The 22,761-nt window shown below is 41.9% G+C and overlaps 1 protein-coding gene across 1 annotated transcript in view; it reads right to left on the bottom strand.

Moving 5' to 3' along the window:
- TMEFF1 (transmembrane protein with EGF like and two follistatin like domains 1) overlaps positions 1-20,688 on the bottom strand; it is a 102,225-nt gene extending 81,537 nt beyond the window's left edge. The window contains exon 1 of the mRNA XM_009244697.4: positions 20,088-20,688. Within this exon, the coding sequence (XP_009242972.2) occupies positions 20,088-20,289 (202 nt within the window). The 5' untranslated portion in view covers positions 20,290-20,688. The remainder of the gene's footprint in view (positions 1-20,087) is intronic.
- Positions 20,689-22,761: the final 2,073 nt, after the last annotated feature.

The following is a 22,761-nucleotide window of genomic DNA, read 5'->3' as shown; positions in this document are numbered from 1 at the left end:
ATTTTGCTCTTGTTGCAAATCTGTCCCACAATTCTCAAAATGTAAAACTTGTCTCAAGAATTTCATTAACATTTCAAAGCTAAGAAACAATACACACTAGTGGGAGAAACTCTGCTTTCTATGAACCTGAGCTGCCCAAATTCCCAACTTCTGGCAGCAACAACTAGTTTCAGGCTCTGATTCAAAATGAGATCCAGCAGCCTTCCAGAATGATACTTTTCTACCACTCTTCCATTAAAAAGAAGGTAGTTCTGGGGATCTTATGAGTTAGCTAACACTCATGGAGAGCCAAAAGGAAATAAACTTCATTAGATGTTACATGAGAATTCAGGATTTCTCAATCTGGGCACTACTGACATTCAGAACCAGATAATTCTTTGTTGTGGGGAATATCCTGTACACTGGAGGTTGTTTAGCAACAGTCCTGGCCTCTGCCCACTAGATGCCAGCAGGACCACACCAGCTCTGACAACCAAAACTGTCTCCAGACATAAGCAACCACATCCTGGGGGTGGGGGGTGTGGGGAAGGGGGCAAAACTGTCCCCAGTTGAAAACTACAGTAAAGGGAAAACAAAGACTTTACATCTAATTCTCTGACACAATCACTACAAGGAAAATTAGTCAAATAATCGGCAATCTCAAAAGATCTCAAAATACTGCCACAGCTATTCTCCATTTCAATAGAGGGACCTAAATATATTGATTCCAAGTTTATGTTAAATCCCCCCTCCTTTAATAGTACCTTAACCTCCAGCAGGCCTCACTTCCTCCTTCTTCCTATAGCAACTCTTCTTCTTCAAGGTCAAAGCAACCTCAGATCCAGTGGCTTTTTTCTTAAGTCCTCCAATCCTTTTCTTGACCCTTCTAGAGCAGTTGACACTTCTGGCCTCCCCTTGTAACCAAATAGTCTTCATTATCCCCCCAATTTTCTGACCTCTTTTCATTTACCCACTCCTTTTTCCTTCTCCTATTGCCCAGTCCATGTCAATAACACTCTTAGAACTTATCTCCAACTTAATCAACTCTCCAGATTAACCAAAGTGTGGCATTCTCTATAAAACCTACAGAACAATGCCTATGGCACAACGAATTCTCAAGGCTACTAGGCCCTCTCTAGAACATCCATGAGCACTTTAGCTCCAACCAAGGTAGCTGTTCTTGTGCTTCAAGAGTCAGTTACCCAGCCTATGTAGTTGTTACTACAATTATGTGATTTCAACACTTCATATGAGTGAAAATAAATTACTTCTATGAAAACTAAATTCAAAGACTTGAATAAGGTGAGCTACTTTTTAAAAAAAACCTACAGTGGCATTTAGAATTCTGCATCCACAAGTCTTTAGCTTCCTTTTTAAAGGGATTAAAACTGGAATTTGTAATCAATGCATTATACAAGTGGTTTGTTCAAGAAAGAGGAGGCCAGGCGCGGTGGCTCACGCCTGTAATCCCAGCACTTTGGGAGGCCCAGGCGGGTAGATAACGCGGTGAAGAGTTCAAGACCAGCCTGGCCAACGTGATGAAACCCCGTCTCTACTAAAAATACAAAAATTAGCTGGGCGTGGTGGCACGAGCCTGTAATCCCAGCTACCCAGGAGGTTGAGGCAGGAGAACTGCTTGAACTGCGACCCGGGAGGCAGAGGTAGCAGTGAGTAAGATCGTGCCACTGCACTCCAGCCTGGGCTACAGAGCGAGACTCTGTCTCAAAAAAAAAAAAAGAAAAAAAAAGAAACTATTCTCAAAGAAAAGTTATGGGCCCTCTTTCAAAACATTTAATAAATACGTATATGTTAAAATAAAATGTTACATGCACTTATGAATCATTTTTGTTACTCTCTACTTTAAATAACTTTCTCAATTAACCAAATAACTACCAGATTCTTATGGGACAAAGAAAAAAGGATCCCTACTGTATAGTAAATGTTCTGCCTTCAACCATCCCATGTGTCATCTCATTTTGTTCATTCTCTGGCAGTATTCACATTCACACCCACCACTTCGAGTCTTCAAACCTGGTTTTCCCAACCATATTAAAGCCATGTCATCTGTTTTTGCTAGTGCTATTTCCAGTCTTCAGAGCATTGCTGGGGAAAGTCCTATAAATTAATGTTCCCTAAGGCCTTATCAACATGTGGAAAACTTTAGTTCATCTCTACTGGATTCTGTATTGACTCCCCACAGAATATGTTCAAACTTTTCACCTTGTCCTTTAAAAAAATTTTTCGTGAGTTTATACTGACTGTCTAGATGTTAGTAGTATTTGGAGAAATCTGCCCTTTTTCAGAAAAGCAAACCAATCCAATCTGACAGGACCCTGCTGGATGGTTTCACTCCCAGAACAAGGCCAGTTTGTTCTTGAACCTGTACCCAACTGCCTACAAAACAATTCCATGATCTCTATACTGAAAATAGCAGAAACATTTAAAATATTTAAACATTTGAAATATTGCACACCAGGAAATGGTGCGGTACAACTATGGAATATTATAAAGCTATTTAAAGATGTATATTATATAATATGGAAATAAGCTTATAAATGTTAAAGTGAAAATGCAGACCACAAAACTACATACACAGACTATGATTTTATATGGAAAACCTGCTAGGCACTGTGATGCAGGCCTGTAGTCCCAGCTACTTTGGAGGCTGAAGCAGAAAGACCAGGAGTTGAAGACCAGCCGGGACAATATAGTGAAACTCATTTCAAACACACACACATACACACATACACACATACACACATACACACACCCCCCACCCCATACATATGAGATAATCCAGCCAGGAATAAACAAAACCGGTAACAGTAACCTGTTACAGCAGTTGAACAATGAGTAATTTCTCCACTTTTCAAGTTTCTATATTGGTTATTATTTAATGGGGAAAAAAAAAAAAACTCAATGTGATTTCAAAGACAACCCCAGAGACAGTTTGCTACACCACAGACGAAGCATAAGTTTAGACATCAGGAAGGGCCAAGTTTACGTGGTAGTTGTCCTTTTAGAATAATACTTTCCCTTGATATTGTAATGATTAGATAATGTATTCAAAACCAATCGTGCCTAGAACAAGTAGTTATACAACCAATATTCACTTTTTTTCTTTTCCTAGATATGACTTCAACTCCCAAATAATCTGAGGGGCACCTCTAATGACACAAATCACTGAAAATACATTTCAGGGTATAAAATCAAGCAACAGATTTAGCAAATGTTGACTTCAAGTCCCAGGAAATCAGAAGAATTAGAAATTAAATCCTCTTCAACTTGTTTACTAATCATATTAGTTATCTTCTAGTATAAAGATATGAGGAGGAAAAAGAAACTTTACCTAATATTATATGACACAAAACCAAAAGCAGTTTACATTAATATTAAAAAGCATCAACTGCAGAGATGGCTAAAACTTCTCTAAGCTATACTTAACGAAAGAAATTTCACATATGCCACACAATCATCTGACTCCAATATTTTTCATTTCATTTTGCATACTACTGCCAACTACCCTTTGTTAAACCACATTGCTCCTGTCAATCCTCCACCCCCACTCCTGCAATCTTTCCCCACTGCCTACTTTAATTCTAAATGCCTGTATCAGGACTCTCCAGGCAAGGTGACAGGAAAGCAACTACTGCAAGATCAGATGGAAGAAAAGGCCTGGGTACAGAGTTGAGTGTTTAAGGCTCCCAGGGTCTTTCCAGGCCTCGCCAATCCTAGCCAAAGATCTCAGAGCTGTGACACTCTCTCCCTCACGGATGTTTCTGATCTCTGGGGTTCTGACACTAGCTTGGCAAACCATAAACTGAATCTGTTATGGTGCAGTTATTAAAATTAATGATGAAAAATCTCTACATTTCCTGACATGACACATTTAAAGTCAGGCTTTTTAAAATGTATGTAACACAAACTTCTTTTAATGCCTATTTTAAAAATCTGGAAGGTATACCCACCAAAATAGGAACCACAGTTATCTCTCAGTAGAACTTAAGCCTTCTTCATTATTCTGTATTTTTCTGAATTGAGTTTTACAACAAACTTGTATTACTTTTAAAATCAGATAAAGCAATTACATGCTACAGTATATAAGAACCTTGAAAATTATGTAGGCAGGGTACAGTGCCTCACGCCTGTAATCACAACACTTTGGGAGGCCAAGGCAGGAGGATTGCTTGAGCCCAGGAGTTTGAGATCAGTCTGGGCAACATGGTGAAACCCCCATGCAAAAATCTGCCAGGCGTGGTGGCACATGCCTGTAGTCTCAGCTACTGGGGGACTGAGATAGGAGAATCACGAGCCGGAGGTCAAGGCTGCAGTGAGCCGTGATTGCACCACCACGCTCCAACCTGGAAAAAGAGATCTTGTCTCCAAAAAAAAAGAAAAAGGAAAAGAAAATATTATGTTAAAAGAAATAAGTCAGGCACAAAAGGCTACACATCGTATTATTCCATTTATATGAAACATCCAAAATAAATCCACAGAGAAAGTCTCTATGTGGTTACCAGGGGATGGGGGTGAGGAGTAGTGGGACTGACTGTTAACAGGTAGAAACTTTCTGGGGTGATAGAAATGTTCTATAATTAGATGGTAGATAGTGATGATCACTGCACAATATAGTAAATGTACGAAAACCACTGAATTGTATACTTTAACATGCTGAATTTTACATTATGAAAATTATCTCAATAAAAAATAGAAATAATTTTTAAATTATATAAATCATGCTACTTAAATTTTGGAAAAATTGAAATAAAAAAATTAAAAACAGGCATTATAATATGTTTTTTAAGAGGCACACCCTGGCATCAGACCACCTTGTCCAGCATCCTGGCTCTGCCACTTATCACAGCTGTGTAAGCTTAGCAATTTACCACCCTGTGCCTCCACTTCTTCACCTACAAAATGGGGACAATAACAGTACCTATGTCAAAATTCTGATGGAGGATTAAAGATATGGAAAGCACTTAGAGCAAAATAATAATACACATAATAAGTACTCTATTAAGTGTAAGCTACTATTGTTTTTTATTAGCACCAGTTCTGGAGAAGGTATAGAAAAATGAGCACTCAAACCAACTGTGGAAGTACATAGTGGCACAACCTCTCACGTGTTCATATGCATTGCCATTTTAATTGTCTTTATCCTTTTACCCAACATTTCCAGGAAACTATAACAGATATAAAAGAAAAACATACAAAAACCTATGACCAAGATTGTTAACATCAGCATTTTCTGTAAAACCAAAGTAGAAAACAATCTAAGTGTCTATCTTTTGGGAATTAAATTATTGACATAATACTACACAGACTTTGGTAGAAACACATGTAGTGATATGAAAAGACTACTAAGATCTATTGTGAAAAAAAAAACACATTGTAAAACTATACATACAGTTATAATCCCATTATTTTGAAACATATACCTGTTTACATATATAAGATTTTGCAGGTATATTCAATACATTTCCTTCATTAAACTATTTTTTAAATCAATAATTAATCTAAACATAAGAACAATGTCCTCTGGTTCTATTTCTAACCACTATCCCTTAGTGTCTGCAACGCTAAGTAGAATAGGAGGTAGCCAGAACCCAGGGAAATCACCCACAAAGACGAAAATCTACACAGCAACTTGCATACTGGCACTGAAAAACCTGGTATTAGTGATTTTAAAAGATAATTTTTTAAAGACTTCACAAAATTCTGGTGCATTAGAAAGAGTTCCAGACTTGGGGTTCCAATTATTTGATTAAGTAAAAGTAACTATATGATCTTGGCCAAGTGCTAAATCTGAGAATCCCAGTTTCCTAGAATTTAAAAAAAAAAAAATGAGTATAATAATCCCTTATAGGATTCCAATGGTTATAAGAGATCCTTATAAAAGAACACTGCAAACTATGAAGAAAACTGACTGTTACTCTGGCTGAAACCACCAAAAACAAACTTAAAAAGACACTACCATAACCAGAAACCCTGACAAATTTTGTTGTAAAACATTGAATAATTTTTTTAAAACTAGGTCTAAATAAATGGGAATTAGGATGTGCTTATGGTATAACCTTGAAGTAAACAATGGTAAACACAAGTGTACCACCTAGAAAACACTTCAAACCACTTTAGAGAGAGAAGGAGGCTGGGCGCAGTGGCTTAAGCCTGCAATCCCAGCACTTTGGGAAACCAAGGCAGGCGGATCACCTGAGGCCAGGGATTCGAGATCAGCCTAGCAAACATGGTGAAACCCCACCTCTACTAAAAATACAAAAGAAAATTAGCCAGGTGTGGTGGTGGGCACCTGTAATTCCAGCTACTCAGGTGCCTGAGGCACAAGAATTGCTTGAACCCAGGAGGCAGAGGTTGCAGTGAGCCAAGACAGTGACACTGTACTCCAACCTGGGTGACAGAGTGAGACCCTGTCTCAAAAAATACTAATAAATAAAAATTAAAAATTTTTTAAAAAATAAAGAGAAAGAAGAAAAAAGCTATCAAAAATGAATACAGGACACTAAAAGATTGAGCTGACTTGTGAACAATAAAGAATCTAAATATATCAACTGGGCTATAAACAACAGAACTGATAAAGCAACATTAGCAGTTTAGTTTCACGTGCAAAACAATATTAAATGAAAGCTGACAAGGCAAAAATAAACTGAACTTAAAAATCCCTACCCAGGCACAATGGTTCATGCCTGTACTTTGAGAGGCTGAGGCGGGATTATCACTTGAGCCCAGGAGTTCGAGACCAGCCTGGGCAACATAGGGAGACTCCGTAACTACAAAAGATAATTTTTAAAAATTAGCTGGATATGGTGGCACACGCCTGTGGTCTCAGCTACTCAGGAGGCTGAGGTAGGAGGATCAGTTGAGCCTGGAAGGTCAAGGCTGCAGTGAGCCATCGTGCCACTGCACGCCAACTCCGACAACAGAGAGAGACGTTGTCTCAAAAAATAAAAATAAAATATCCCAAAAGGAGATCTGACCTCTGAACAACAGTGGCTCCAGCATACACAGAAAATGCAAAGCAAAACAACATGAATATTTTTTTAAAAGTTCAGGCCGGGTACTGTGGCTCACGCCTGTAATCCCAGCACTTTGGGAGCCCGAGGCGGGCCAATTACCTGAGGTCAGGGGTTCAAGACCAGCCTAGCCAATATGGTGAAACCCCATCTCTACTAAAAATACAAAATTAGCTGGGCATGGTGGCGCGCACCAGTAATCCCAGCTACTCAGGAGGCTGAGGCAGGAGAATCACTTGAACCTGGGATGCAGAGGTTGCAGTAAGCCGAGATCACGTCATTGCACTCCAGCCTGGGCAAAAAGAGCAAAACTCAAGTTCAAAAATTTTCTGATGAAAAATGAAATAATTTAGCATAAACATTGACATTAAAGAAGAGAATGGCAATTATCCCAGATTTCCTCTTCATATTTTTCCATATTCCTCAAATTTTCTACACAGATTATATACTGCTTTTATAACAAAGAAAAAAAGGTGTGGGTTTTTTCCCTTTTTTAATCCATGGAAAAGACAGACTCAGAATATTTGCAAAAAAAAAAAAGAGAGAAATTGAGCTGTGGTTGAAAATATAATAACCTGCCAAAGTTTTTAAAGGTACAAGAATATGTTAAGAACTTTAGAACCTTAAATGACTTCTGAAAAAATGACAAGGCTGCTGAGCCATGGAAAATACATGATACTTTTTAAAAAATAAATGAATTTGAATAGTAGCAAAGGAATTACAATAAATTAAGTTACCTAATAAACTAAAAGCATATACGGAGAGAATTTTCAGATTTAAGTATAGAATTTCCAAGTACATAAGAAGTATGCCAAGCCCCTAAATGCTCAAGAAGCTAATAACAGAATAATATGAATAAAGAAAATAGTTAAGTTAAAACAATGTTTCTAACAATGTAAAAAATGAAGGGGGATAAATGGGTTGAAGTTATCTCCCAATCCAGCTTAAAAGAAATTGAGAATTTAAATTCCATTAAAGAAACCACATATAGAAGGAAAATGAAGGATAACAAATAGGAACTTAAATGAAGATGGTTGGTTATAACAAAGAAGACAATAACAAAGGTTGGTGAGGATGTGGAAAATGGAACGTTCATACATAGCTGATGAAAATGTAAAATGCTGCAACCATTCTATAGCAGTTTGGCAAATCTTCAAATGTTAAACATAGAGTTTTACAGGGACAGCAGTTTGGCAAATCTTCAAAATCTTAAACATGGAGTTACCAGGTGACCCAGGAATTCCACTTCTAGGTGGAATACATACACCCAAGAGATATGAAACCATGTATTTACACAAAAACTTGTACATGAATATCCATGGTGGCATTATTCATAATAGTCAAAAAGTGAAAACAAAAAAATGTCTATCAACAGATGAATGGATACTGAATGGATAAAATGTGGTATTATCGAGACAATGAAATATTCAGTCAAAAAAAAAAGGAATAAAATTCTGATACATCCTACAACATGGATTAACCTTAAAAACATTATGCTAAGTGAAAGAAGCCAATTATAAAAGGTCATATTGTATGATTCCATTTATATGAAATGTCCAGAATAGACAAATCTACAGCAAAAGATAGTAAATCATGGCCAGGGTTGGTGGCTCACGCCTGTAACCCCAACATTTTAGAAGGCCGAGGCAGGCAGATCACTTGAGGTCAGGAGTTTGAGACCAGCCTGGCCAACACAGTGAAACTCCGTCTCTACTAAAAATACAAAATTAGCCAGGCGCAGTGACAGGCACCTGAATCTCATGCTGAGGTATGAGAATCTCTTGAACCAGGGAGGCGGAGGTTGCAGTGAGCCAAGATCACACCACTGTACTCTAGCCTGGAGGATAGAGACTCTGTTTCAAAAAAACAAAAAGATAGTAGGTCAGTGGTTGCCTAGGGCTGGATGAGGAGAGATGAGGATGGGGGAGTGACTGCTAAAGAGTGTAAAGCTCCTTGGCCAGGCGCGGCGGCTCACGCCTGTAATCCCAACACTTTGGGAGGCCGAGGCGGGCGGATCACCTGAGGTCAGGAGTTCAAGATCAGCCTGGACAACATAGTGAAACCCCGCCTCTACTAAAAATAAAAAAATTAGCCGGGCATGGTGGCGGGCACTTGTAATCCCAGCTATTCGAGAGCCTGAGGCAGGGAGAATCGCTTGAACCCAGGAGGCAGAGGTTGTGGTGAGCCAAGATCGTGTCATTGCACTCCAGCCTGGGCAACAGAGACTCCATCTCAAAAAAAGAAAATGTAAAGTTCCTTTTGGAGGAGATGAAAATGTTCCACAACCTTGTGACTATAGTCAAAAACACTGAATTGTGCAATTTAGAAAAAAGATGATGATGGAGGGTAGCACAGATATGAATTACTTAATTTAATGTAAATGAGTTGAATGTCACTGAAAGCAGAATGATCTATAACTCTATTGGGAAACAAATCCCAACACCTAAAAACTAAAATATAAACACAAATCCAGAAAAAGTCGGGTCCTATGATAACTTCAAGAGATACCTGAAATCTACTCTATACAAAGGTAAAAAGTACAATAAATTATGATACAAAATAATGTTCAATGTATATGTCCTACATAGAATAACAAAAATATAAGAAAAACTGAAAAACTGTGAAAAATAAACCTATCATTATAAGCGGAAGTTTTACTATTTAATTAACAGGAGATGACAAAACAAAAAATTTAAAGTATGGAACTAATATAAAACATAAATTAACCCTCTCCCCTTGGTAGGGGCCAACTTGACAGAGCCAAGTTCAGAGAAAAAAAAAAAAAAAAGACAGAGAGACGATAGAGAGAGAAAGAGTAGATACAGAAAGAGAGACTTAAAGCAAATGTGGTAAAATCTTAATTGGGGAATCTGGGTATACTATTACATTTTTCTAAGTTTGAAATTATATGAAAATAAAGTAAACTTAAGTAAAACTAGTAATATAACATGGAGACTGAGAAGTCAAGGAAATAACTCTTCTGGATAGAAGAATCTTTCACAAAATTTGTTTTCATACTAGAATACAAAGATACACCTTGTTTGTTTGTTTGTTTGTTTGTTTTTTGAGACGTTGTTTCTCTCTTGCTGCCCAGGCTGGAGTGCAACGGTGCAATCTCGGCTCACTGCAACCTCCACCTCCCAGGTTCAAGCGGTTCTCCTGCCTCAGCCTCCTGAGTAGCTGGGATTACAGGCATGCGCCACCATGCCCGGCTAATTTTTGTATTTTCAGTAGGGACGGGTTTTCGTCATGTTGGCCAGGCTGGTCTCCAACTCCTGACCTCAGGTGATCCACCCGCCTTGGGCTCCCAAAGTGTTGGGATAACAGGCATGAGCCACTGCACCCGGACACACCTAGTTTTAATATGAAAACCCAGAGATTCCATATGACACATTCTTAGACCATAACGCAAAATCATGAAAAAACCCACCTGTAACATATATAAACTCATGTGTTTCACAATGAGAGAAATTTTATCATAAATGACAATGGAGTTAAAGAAACATAATGATCTATATCCACCTAAAGAATTTAGAAAGAGACAAAAGGGAAAGTTTAAGGGATAAAATTAAGAAAAAAAATAGACATAAAAACGTCAGAGAGTATTTCAAGGACAAAGAGTTAAAAAGAAGAACAATACAGTAGAACTTACAAGGAGTACAGGCAGGAAAGGAGTTCAGACCAAAACACCTAGGCACTGGAGAAATAAGGTCTCCCATCCAAACATGTAATTATGAATAACAGGAATGAGGGAATGTATACCAATTTGACTCTCCTCCAAACAGGCTCTCCATCTCAAATTAAGAGCATCACAATTCACCCCACCATCTATAGCAGGAGATCCAGAAGTTTAGGCAGAAAAAGATCAATACAAGAGCCCAGCTGGTTGAGGACTGGGCAAAGTAAAGAGCTCATGCCTCACTAGACAAAACTGACTGATTTTTGCAATGTGGAAATAAAAGCCCAATGTTGACAGTACCTCCAAGTTTAGAAGAGAATGCAGTCCAGAAGTGGTGCTTCACGCCTGTAATCTCAGCACTTTGGGAGGCCAAGGAGGGCAGATCACTTGAGGTCAGGAGTTCGAGACCAGCCTGGCCAACATGGCGAAAACCTGTCTCTACTAAAAATTCAAAAATCAGCCAGGCGTGGTGGTGTGCACCTGTAATCCCAGCTACCCTGGAGGTTGAGGCAGGAGAATCGCTTGAACCCGGGAGGCAGAGGTTGCAGTGAGCCAAGATTGAGCCACTGCACTCCAGCCTGGGCAACAGAGCAAGATTCTGTCTCAAAAAAAAAAGAAGACGACGACGACAAAGAGTAGGCAGAAAAATAGATTGCCAAGTGAAACCTCCAGATTTTTAATGGCTAACAACCAATGTAACTTTTTAAAAAAACTGTGCAGGCTAGGCTGGGCGCTGTGGCTCACGCCTGTAATTCCAGCACTTTGGGAGGCTGAGGCAGGCAGATCACAAGGTCAAGAGATTGAGACCATCCTGACCAACATGGTGAAATACAAAATAAAAAAATTAGCCGGGCATGGTGGCATGTACCTGTAGTACCAGCGACTCGGGAGGCTAAGGCAGGAGAATCGCTTGAACCTGGGAGGCAGAGGTTGCAGTGAGCTGAGATCGTGCCACTGCACTCCAGCCTGGCGACAAAGCTAGACTCCGTCTCAAAAAACAACAACAATTAAAAAAAAAAAAAAAAAAAAAAACCTGTGCAGGCTAAACAAGTCCTCTCAATTCTTCCCATTTCTACTGTTATCTTTCATCATACCGCCAGGCTCTTCCCTTCTCCATTCCATCTTCACCAATTTCAGACTTTGCTTTCTAAAAGCACAATGTCACTGAAATCCTTTAAAAGCTTCTTGATGTCTTTGAACCAAATGCCAAACCTTCAGATGGGCCTTGAAGACCTTAACGTGGTAGCATAATCTCCTGCCTTAATCCCCGCAACTTAGTATTTTGAAAAGACTCCCTTCTCTTTTCCACCTTTGTGCCTTTACTAAAGCTATTCCTTCAGCCTAGAATACCCTTCCTAAGACGTATTCTATGTTCATTCATCTATGTTCAGCTTCTATGTTCATTCAGCCATTAATCTATTCCACAAATAAATATGTAATGGGCACCTAACTTTGTACCAGACACCAATCTGGGCACTGTCAATACAGCGGTAAACAAAACAGATAAAAATCTCTGCCTTCATAGATACATACAGAGACAGAAAACAAGTAAAACATATAGTATGTCACAAAGGAAAAGGTGTTCTAGAGCAAGAAAAAGCACGAAGGTTAGGATGTGAGAGAGACATTGTAGATGGAAGGTGGAGAAGGTTGTAATTTAAGGCACCACTGAAGGTGACACTAGAGCAAACACTTGTAGCAACTGGGACAAGATGATTTCAAGCCAAAGGAACATCAACAGCAAAGAGCAAACACTTGTAGGAACTGGGACAAGATGATTTCAAGCCAAAGGAACATCAACAGCAAAGGCCTCAGGCAAAAGTGTGTCTGTTGTTTCCAGGTGATGTTCTACTCTCCCCATACAGCCCAGTTCGAGTGCCACTTACTCCAGGAAACCAGTTTTGATTCCTACAAATCAGAATTATACATTCCCATGACACCATATCTGTATCTTCCTCAGGGCACCTTGTACAGTGGAAACCCTCTTTTCAAACATATACAAGAGCGATCATTGATCTTTTTTTTTTTTTTTTTTTTTTTTGAGACAAAGGCTCGCTCTGTTGCCCAGGCTGGAGCGCAGTGGCACAATCTAGGCTCACTGCAAGCTCCGCCTCCTGGGTTCACGCCATTCTCCTGCCTCAGCCTCCCGAGTAGCTGGGACTACAGGCGCCCGCCACTACACCCGGCTAATGATTTTTGTATTTTTAGTAGAGACGGGGTTTCACCGTGTTAGCCAGGATGGTCTCTATCTCCTGATGTCGTGATCCGCACACCTCGGCCTCCCAAAATGCTGGGATTACAGGCGCGAACCACCACCCCCGGCCGATCATTGATCTATTAATCAAAAAAGTCAGTTAAGGCAGAAACCATTTAAAATGATATCTATTTTAGCCATTTTAATCTTAAATACATAATTATACATTCATTTCCCAATGTAGCACCAAGACCTTTTTTTGAGTGTAAGTTTGCCAAACACAGTTCCCCACTTCCTTGGATAAATCACACCCACAATCCATTAGATCTAGAATGTCCATTTTCCTTTCCTTTAGGTAGAACAGGGACTTAAAAATACTTGCAATGTTTTCTGGGAAATCCTTCCAAAAGTTTACAGGGTTTCTCCACTTTGTTTCAGTTGTCTTGACCATAATTTAATTCATTCAGAGGTAATTCTTTCAGCTTCTTGTCTTTATCAAGTCTTTTCAAAGCATTTCGTAAAAACAACTTTTTGTATTCATATTTCATTGATTTGAGTAATATTTATTAAATTATATTTATAATTACCACTGGTATAAATAAGTTTGAAAACAAATACAACTGACTCTTGCTTAGTAAGTAGAAAAATCAAATGACACACGAACAATGAGAGCTAACTTGGCATTTGAGCATCTTTGTGCTTGCTGTGGGAATTGATTAGTATGATTTACTAAGGGAATGATTACTCCAAGATGTCAAAATCAAGCCCAGCAAAGGATCTGAATAGACATTTCTCCAAAGAAGATATACAGATAGCTAATACATTCATTAAAAGATGCTTAATATCACTAGTCATTAGGAAAATACAAATAAAAAAGACACTGATACATAACTTCACACCCACTAGGATGGCCAAAATCAAACAGACAGACAATAACAAGTGTTGGAGAAGATGTTAGAGAAATTAGAATCTTCAAACATTGCTGGTAGAAATGTAAAATGGTGCAGCCACTTTGGAAGACTGTTTGGTAATTCCTCAAAATGTGAAACACAGAGTTACCATATGACCAAGCAGTTCCACTCCTAGATACATACACAACAGAACTGAAAACATGTGTCCACACAAAAACTTGTCCATGAATGTTACAGCAGCATTATCCATAACAGCCAAAAAGTAAAAACAACTCAAATATCCATCAGTAGATAAATGGATATGCAAAATGTGGTTTATCCATACAATGGAATATTATTTGGCCATAAAAAGGAATGAAGTTCTGATACACACTACAACATGGATAAACATTGAAAACATTGTGCTGAAGGAAAGAAGCCAGACACAAAAGAACACACCTCATATGATCCCATTTGCATGCATATCTAGAATAGGCAAATCCATAGAGACAGAGAGTAGATTAGTAGTAACCAGGGACTGGGGAGGCGAGGAATGTGGAATGACTGTTAATAGGTATGAGGTTTCTTCTTGGGATGATGAAAATTTTCTGGAATTAGAGAGTGGTGACAGTTGTACAATTTTGTGAATATACACAAATCCACTTAACTGTACCCCTCTTAAAAAATCCTATCTTGTTCGTGTTCAATAAATGCCTACTGATGGGGAATGCTGTGGTGAAGCAAGCCCAGATGTGGTAAACAGAAACTTCCACTGTATATATCTGTAAGAGGCTAACCACCTCTGTAAGACTATAAGGCCCTTGAAAGCAGAGAAGCCTTCTCATATATTTCCCTTAACATCCAGTATATTAGATTACACTATACAGTATTCAGTCAAGGTTTGCTAAATTAATTATTATCCATCCACATTTTACACACCAGGGATCTAGAAGAAAAAAAGCCCTGCCCGAGATTCCCCATTAATTCGAAAAACTCACTTTTTATTCCCGAGAATCCTGAATTGCCACAAATAAGGCACTTCTCATAATCTGACATTTATATCATCCATTAATACCATTCCTACTACCATATAACAATCCAGAGGACCCACTTCTAGTTAAAACCCATTTCAAATTCTCCACCTTATATCTATCACCAAATGCCACTTACTGGTCTCTCAGTATGTTCTTCTGCCTCTTTAACCATATTCCCTAAGCTAGAAATGCCCCCATGTGGTTAGCCTCATTTGTTCTTCTCAAATATCCTAGAGCCAAAAAGGACCATCATCATCTTCATGTTACAAATGAAAAACTAAAAAAAGTCAGTCTAAGGTTACCTGGTCTCCTAAATTCAGGTTTATCTTTCTTCACATATGTCATGTATTTCCAAGCTTTTTTTCTCTTTGGATAACTGGGAACTTTCTGGTAAGTTAGCTTTAAAAAAAAATAAGCATAAATAAAAAAGATATAAAATCAAAGTTTTTCTTTTAATCGCAATAAGTCTGAAGTCCAGAATGAGTGGAGAACTGGGGCAAGAGAACAACAAAAAAAGTTTTGTTCCAGCCTGGGCATCATGGCGAAGCCCTGTCTCTACTAAAAACACAAAAAATTAGCCGAGTGTAATGGCACGCACCTGTAGTCCCAACTACTCAGGAGGCTGAGAATCACCTGAACCCAAGAAGTTGAGGCTGCAGCAAGCTAAGATTGCATCACTACACACCAGCCTGGGCGACAGGAATGAGACCCTGTCTCAAACAAACAAACAAACAAAAAAGTCTTGTTGAGAACAAGAAGAGATGAACCAAAGGCCCACTGCTTAGGGAAGCTGCAATATCAAGAGACAACAGGGCCAATTCCCTATGCTTCATCTTCATCAAGAAGCATGATCTTCAAGCTAGGGAGGTCAGAAATCTGATAAAAGGAAACCAACTTCTAAGGTAAGTGGCATGGATAGAGGACAGTAACAGAATACAGAGCTAGTTCAAAAGAATAAGCTTTCTGATCCAAACAACTCACACTCCATGATGCTGAAAAAACTTTTACGTCTGCCTTAAAAACTACCACAAATTATCTAAGCTACCTTGACAAGGTGCCAGAAGACCAGAAATAAAATAAAAAAAAATAAACACATGCTCAAATTTCAAAAAAGGGGAAATGCAGGCCGGGTGCAGTGGCTCACGCCACAATCCTAGCACTTTGGAAGGCCGAGGTAGGCGGATTGCCTGAGCTCAGGAGTTCGAGACCAGAATGGGCAACACAATGAAACCCCATATCTACTAAAATACAATTAGCCAGGCATGGTGATGTGCGCCTGTAGTCCCAGCTACTCGGGAGGCTTGAGGCAGGAGAACTGCTTGAACCTGGGAGGCAGAGGTTACAGTGAGCCGAGATCATGCCACTGCACTCCAGCCTGGGCGACACAGCAAGACTCCATCTCAAAAAAAAAAAAAAAAAAAACAAGGCGGAATGCAGATCCAGAAAAACGTCTATGGGTAAACCTGCCATGTAACTGCTGAAAAATTCTAAAATGGATAAATAAGTTTTTGAATACAGTAAAATGAGAAAGCCACCATCAGCTCTTTATTAAAGCATGCTATACAACATGTGCTTTTTGTTTAACAGGATTACTAAAATGGAAAAAGGGAGGATGACAGGATGATATATACACATAACAATCTAACAAGACAATCTGAAAGAATCTTTTAAATAATAGGCTGGTGAACAAAATGGGAAAATGTTGAACAGCAGAAGTTTGAAAATCTGTTAAATTCAACTAACAGGATGCATAGCTAGTTGAACATCTGGTTGACTAACGTAACATCAACCAAGTTGGTAGAAAGTCTCCAGTAATATGTCGCAGGGTTCCATCCTTTTTCACAATCTAGACAACTTCTATTAATTTAATGAAGCCATAGAACTGCTCTTCACATTTGCAAGTGAAAAAAACCTGTGAGTGACCCAACACACACAGCCTGACCAAATCAGCTCCAGAAAGCTCACAGTAGGCTGAAATGATGGTCCAAAACCAAAAATGAATATCTACAGGGAATCGAGGGCTGTGTTTAGTTTTAAAACTGAAATAGGCCGGGCGCGGTGGCTCACGCCTGTAATCCCAGCACTTTGGGAGGCCGAGGCGGGCGGATCACGAGTTCAGGAGATCGAGATCATCCTGGCTAACACAATGAAACCCCGTCTCTACTAAAAATACAAAAAATTAGCCGGGCATGGTGGCGGGTGCCTGTAGTCCCAGCTACTCGGGAGGCTGAGGCAGGAGAACGGCGCGAACCCAGGAGGCGGAGCTTGCTGTGAGCAGAGATCGTGCCACTGCACTCCAGCCTGGGTGACAGAGTGAGACTCCGTCTCAAAAAAAAAAAAAAAAACTGAAATAGGCCAGGCACATTGGCTCACACCTGTAATCCCAACACTTTGGGAGGCCAAGGTGGGCAGATCACTTGAGGTCAGGAGTTCAAGATCAGCCTGGCCAACATGGTGAAACCCCATCCCTACTAAAAATACAAATTAGCCCGGCATGGTGGTGGACACCTGTAGTCCCAGCTACTCCAGAGGCTGAGGCAGGAGAATTACTTGAACCCAGGAGTCAGAGGTTGCAGTCAGCCAGGATTGTGCCACTGTACTCTAGCCTGGGTGACAAAGTGAGATTCCATCTCAAAAAAAAAACATGACAGAGTAAACTTCAGTTTGTGGGGGGATACCTAGATAATAAAAGCTACTAAACAAACTGTGCACAATTTCGAGCTGCATTAATAGATGTGTGTGTCCAGACTGTATTACTATGGTTCTCAAACTTACCAACTAAAAAAAAATTTTTTCCATATGAATCGTTCCCAAATCTTCATCCTAAACAGTTACAACAAGAATCTACAAGTATCATTTAGTTAAAACTCTAGCTTTAGACCCAGTTATTCAAGTATATCTTACTGCTAGAAAACATTTTATTTGATCAGCTTAATTTATTGACATTTATATCAGTGATAAATACGCTTGAAAGAAGACTCAGATATTACTAAATCCAAGTCTCTTTTTTAAAAGGAAAGGAAACTAAGAGAAATTAAGTAACTTGCCCCAAATTACACAGCTGCTTAACAAGGACCATGACCCCTAGATCAGTCCCCTTTTTCCCACACCGCGTGTCACCCACCCCTCCTCTTCAACGCATAGTACCCCAGGGTGACTAACTGAGACCCAAGCTTCACACACACACACACCACACAAAAACACAGGTTCACTTCTCGGGCCCTGGGACTTTCCCTGCCCATACCCGAGGTCACTCCAAGCCCCTACATTCCATCTTAGAACCCAAAGAACACACACACACACACACACACAGTCGCTCTGCATCACCAACCCGCATCCTCAAGGGTATCCATCCCTCTATTTCTTTTATTTCCTTTCTTAAAACTTGAGCTATGCAAGTTAGAAAGTATACACAAAAACATCCCATCAAGACACACTATATTTTGGTAAGAACAAATTAGCTTAGCAAGAACAAATACCCGCGACACATTAGCTGGAAAAATATTGACATGGTGCGATCACTTACAAGTTTGATAATTAATATTTGTTACATAAAAAGGCACTCTAATATACAACTGGTTTTTATTCTTAAAGTATGATTATGTAATAAAGCATTACCCCATATCCCGTTCAAAATCAGAAAAATAACGGAAAAGTTTTTTCACGGATGGAAATGCTTTTAATGGACATGCCATTGTTTACTGTGCTCAAAACTGCCATTCCCCTCATAAAACATTACCATATGAAAATTATTAAAAGATTTAAGGCCTTCAAACCTAAATAGCGGGCCAAAGGCTTGCTTCATTTAGGGTAGCATAAGCATCTGCGCTGAGACTCTCTTGCTCCTTCCTCACTCTTCCAGAAATAATGCCCCTTCAAGAGCCCAAAGGTATAAAGGTTGTCCGGCAGATTCCCAGTGGCCTTATGTTCCTCCTTCCTCCCCCTACTCCGCCTTGTTTTAAAGAAGACAAGAGAAGGCTCCAGAATTGATAAAAGGGCAAGTTAGCAAGGATGTGTCTTATGATCACTACCATCTGCTATGCCAGCTCCAAGAGGACCCTCCACTCAAAAAATGAGACCTGAATGCCTGTCTTTGCCCCAGGGCGATAATCCTTGTGCGCCTCTGGGACCCCTTTAGAAATGAAGAGGAACTTTACTGCTGGGACCCTCCTCCCCAGTGTTATCCATTAAAGCCCCAGCAAGCTCTTTGTTTCCAACAGCTGTGGGGGGTAAGCGGCCTTGGAGAGAGGGGAGAGGTCACTCCCTTGCTCCCACTGCTGCCAGTATCCAGGCCCTCCCGCAAAACACACACACACAGGCACAGCATCTTCCCTGGGACCCAGTTCTCTCTTTCCACACTTTAATAACCCAGGGTTACACCTTGCTACACAAGGGCATTCCCTGAGACCTAATTTCCTCTTTCTACATCCAAACCCTACACAGGATGATGACTCCCAAGCCCCCTCCCCTTTGAAAAGACATAAATGGGGTTCGCTATAGGGCACCCATCCCTCCTCTTCAATGCATACCCCAGGGTGACTAACTGAGCCCCAGGCTTCACACACAACACACAAAAACACAGGGTCACTTCCTGGGCCCTGGGACTTTCCCTGTTCATATCCACAGACCCGAGGTCACTCTAAGCCCCCAGATCCCATCTCAGAACCCAAAGAACACACACACGCGCGCGCGCACACACACACACACACAGTCACTCTGCATCGCCAAACCGCGTCCTCAAGGCAATCCGTTCCTTTTATCTACACGACCCCCACCCCCGAGACCCCAGTGCCTTAAGGAAGAACCTCCCCAGCACATCAGCACATGGTCACTCCCCTGCCCTCACCCCGCCTAGCCCCTCGCCGTCTCCCACCCACCGCACTCCGCACACACACACAGATCCCTGCCTGGGGCCGCCCTCCCTGCCCTGAGCCTTCACAACACAAACACGCGCTCCCGCGAGCACACCCACGACCACACCGGGAGCCCCTGCCGGCCGCTCAGCCTCGCCAGCCCCGGCCCCACCGCCTCCCCACACGCCGAGCCGCCCTCGCCCAGCCAGTCGACACACTCGGACGCACCCACGGCCACTCCCATCCCCAGCGCCGGTCCCCAAGCCACACCGCACGCTCGCGTCCTGCCCTCCGCCCTCGCTCACCCTTGGGCCCAGCTCCCTGGGACCCCCACGACGGGGTCTTTCCCAGCCCGGCCGACCGCAGGGACCAGGAGGGAGGCGGCAACGGAGGGGTGGGGAGACCTAGGGCCGGCTCTGACCGGTCCTACCTGAGCAGTTGATGCTCTTGCCTTTGCCGCCGGGACAGTCCCCGCCGCCGCCGCCGCCGCCGCCACCACCCGGGGGCTGGTTGGACGCGCGGCTCCCGGGCAAAGAGAAGGCGAAGAGCAGAAGCACCGACGTGTAGCAGCAGAAGGCGAGCGGAGGCGCGGCAGGCAGCCGGAGCGGCGCCTCAGCGGCCGCGGCGCCCATGACTGGTGCCCCTGGACGGCGGGAAGCGCAGGGAGCCGCAGGCCGGGGGCATCCAGCCGCGCGCCCAGGGCCCCGCCGCTGCCTCGGTGCCTCCTAGCAGCCGCGCCGCTGAGCCGGGGAGCAGCCCGTCAGCATCCCCGCCCCACCCGCAGCGCCCGCCAGGCCCGGGCCCGCGGCGCTCGGGACGGAATCGGTGGGTCCGGGCGCGTGCGAGGGTCGCGGGCGCGCAAGGGTGCGCGCGAGGGTGCGAGCCGGCGTGGGGGAGACCGCGGCGAGGGGAGCGGGCGGGCGCGCGCGCGCGGCGGGCGGGGGTCGCGGGCCGGAGGCAGGCCCAGCCTCTTGTTCGCCTCCTCGCCTTCCCTTTGTGTCCGTGGCCGTTGCCACCGCGTCACAAAGACCCCAGCCCGCCCGGTGAGGGGCGCGTGACGGAGCCGCCGGCGGGAGGGGTGGCTGCGACCCCGCCCCGCGCACACCCCCAGCTCCCGCGCCGACAACTCCGCCCCCGGCCGCGGCCGGCGCCGCCTCCAGGGGAGCTATTGTTCCTGCGGCAGGGCAGGGGCGCGGGGGCCGGGGTTGGGGCCACCCCTCGGCGGTAGGCAGCACCGTAACAGACTTGTTTGCCGCCCTTTGTGAGCGGTTTTTGAAGCGTTTCCTTCGCCCAGCAGCAGGGCTGGGAATGAGGGCAGGTGGTCTGTCATATATCTATAATAGTTTTTAGGTGGAAGAAACTGAGTCACGGAAGAGGTAAAGGTGACTTGTCCAAGGTTGCATACCAAGAAATGGGCAGGACCAGGATGGGGGCCCAAGTTCTGACTCTAGCCATGCAGTTCTCAGAGATGTTGGGTGAATGGTTACATTTCTAGATTCCTCATCCCCACCTCATTCCCATAGACTCACATACAACTGAGTGAAAATAGTTTTACTAAAGTCTGTGTTGCCCTCTCCCCCTAACAAAAGCTGAGATTCAGAGAGGATTTTCTAACATACAAGGCCTGGTGAAAGCTCTTTATGTGCATTCTCTTCAATTATTTTTTTACAGGCCTCGGAGGGAGTTTTCATTCTTATCTCCATTCTACAGATGAGGAAGTAGGGACCCAGAGAGGCATGGTGATCTGACTCCCAGTCCAGTGCTCTTCCTACCACATCCTGCTAGGTGATACCTAGACATAGGTACTAAGATCATGGACTGAATTGTGTGAAAGTCCTCTGCCTTTTTCATTCTATTATATTGCATCCCACCCCAGAAGGAATTCTAAGTCTCATTGAAAAACTGATCAATTTGATTCATAAAATTAAGAAATGTGTGAAAAGCCGCCACAAGCAAAGCCACATTAGGAAAAATGTGTTCAGTGCAAATATGAGACAATATACTTAATATAAAGGTATATGTCAAGAAGAAAAAGTTGACATAGTAGAAAAATAGGAAGTTTGACTCTTATTCACAAAAAGTTCAGACAATAAATACATGAAAACAGGTTTGAACCCACTAGTAATAAAAGATTAAAACTACAAAACTCTGGCCAGGGGCATTGGCTTACACCTGTAATCCTAGCACTTTTAGAGGCCGAGGTGGGCAGATCACCTGAGGTCAGTAGTGCGAAACCAGCCTGGCTAACATGGTGAAACCCCGTTTCTACTAAAAATAGAAAATATTAGCCGGGTGTGGTGGTGCGCACCTGTAACGCCTGTAATCCCAGCTACTCAGGAGGCTGAGGCAGGAGAATCGCTTGAACCCGGGAGGTGGAGGTTGCAGTGAGCAGAGATCACACTATTTCACTCCAGCTTGGGCAACAAGAGTGAAACTCCATCTCACACACACACACAATTATTTTCCCTTTGGATGATTAACAAGAGTTAAAAGAATTGGCAGACTGAGCACTACTAATTTATACATTTTAGGAGGGCAATTTAACTATGTATCGAAAAACCTTTAAAATATGTTTAATCTAGCAATTCCATTTATTGGAATTTATCTAAAGGATAACTGGATAAGCACACAAAAATGTATACATTAGGATGTTCATCACAGCCTTTATAACTTAAATGTCCATCAGTGGGGACTAAAGTACGGTACCTCTTAGTACAACGGAGTATTATGCAGCTTTAACAATGATGATAATTAGGTTAGCGTTTACTTACATGGAAAAAGCAGGATACTAATGAGTAATAGGAAAACTCTATTTTTCTAGAATATATATAATGTGTACACATCCATAGGAGAAAAAAGTGAAGAACACTATACAGCAATATATTAACAGTGGTTATGTCTGAAAGACCAGCTTATGAGTAATAATTGCCTATAATTACCTGTTCTTTATATTTTTCTGTGTGATCTGAATTTTTTTCAATGCAAAATTTTTATCTTTTTCTTTTTTTTTTTTTTTTTTTAACAGGGTCTCACTTTGTCACCCAGGATGGGATGCAATGGCATGATCACAAGACTCTGTCTCAAAAAAAAAAAAAAAACCTACT

The sequence above is a fragment of the Pongo abelii genome, chromosome 13 (genome assembly GCF_028885655.2).
Source record: "Pongo abelii isolate AG06213 chromosome 13, NHGRI_mPonAbe1-v2.0_pri, whole genome shotgun sequence".
NCBI classification, from domain to species: Eukaryota; Metazoa; Chordata; class Mammalia; order Primates; family Hominidae; genus Pongo; species Pongo abelii.
This window is presented reverse-complemented; position numbering and strand designations above follow the sequence as displayed.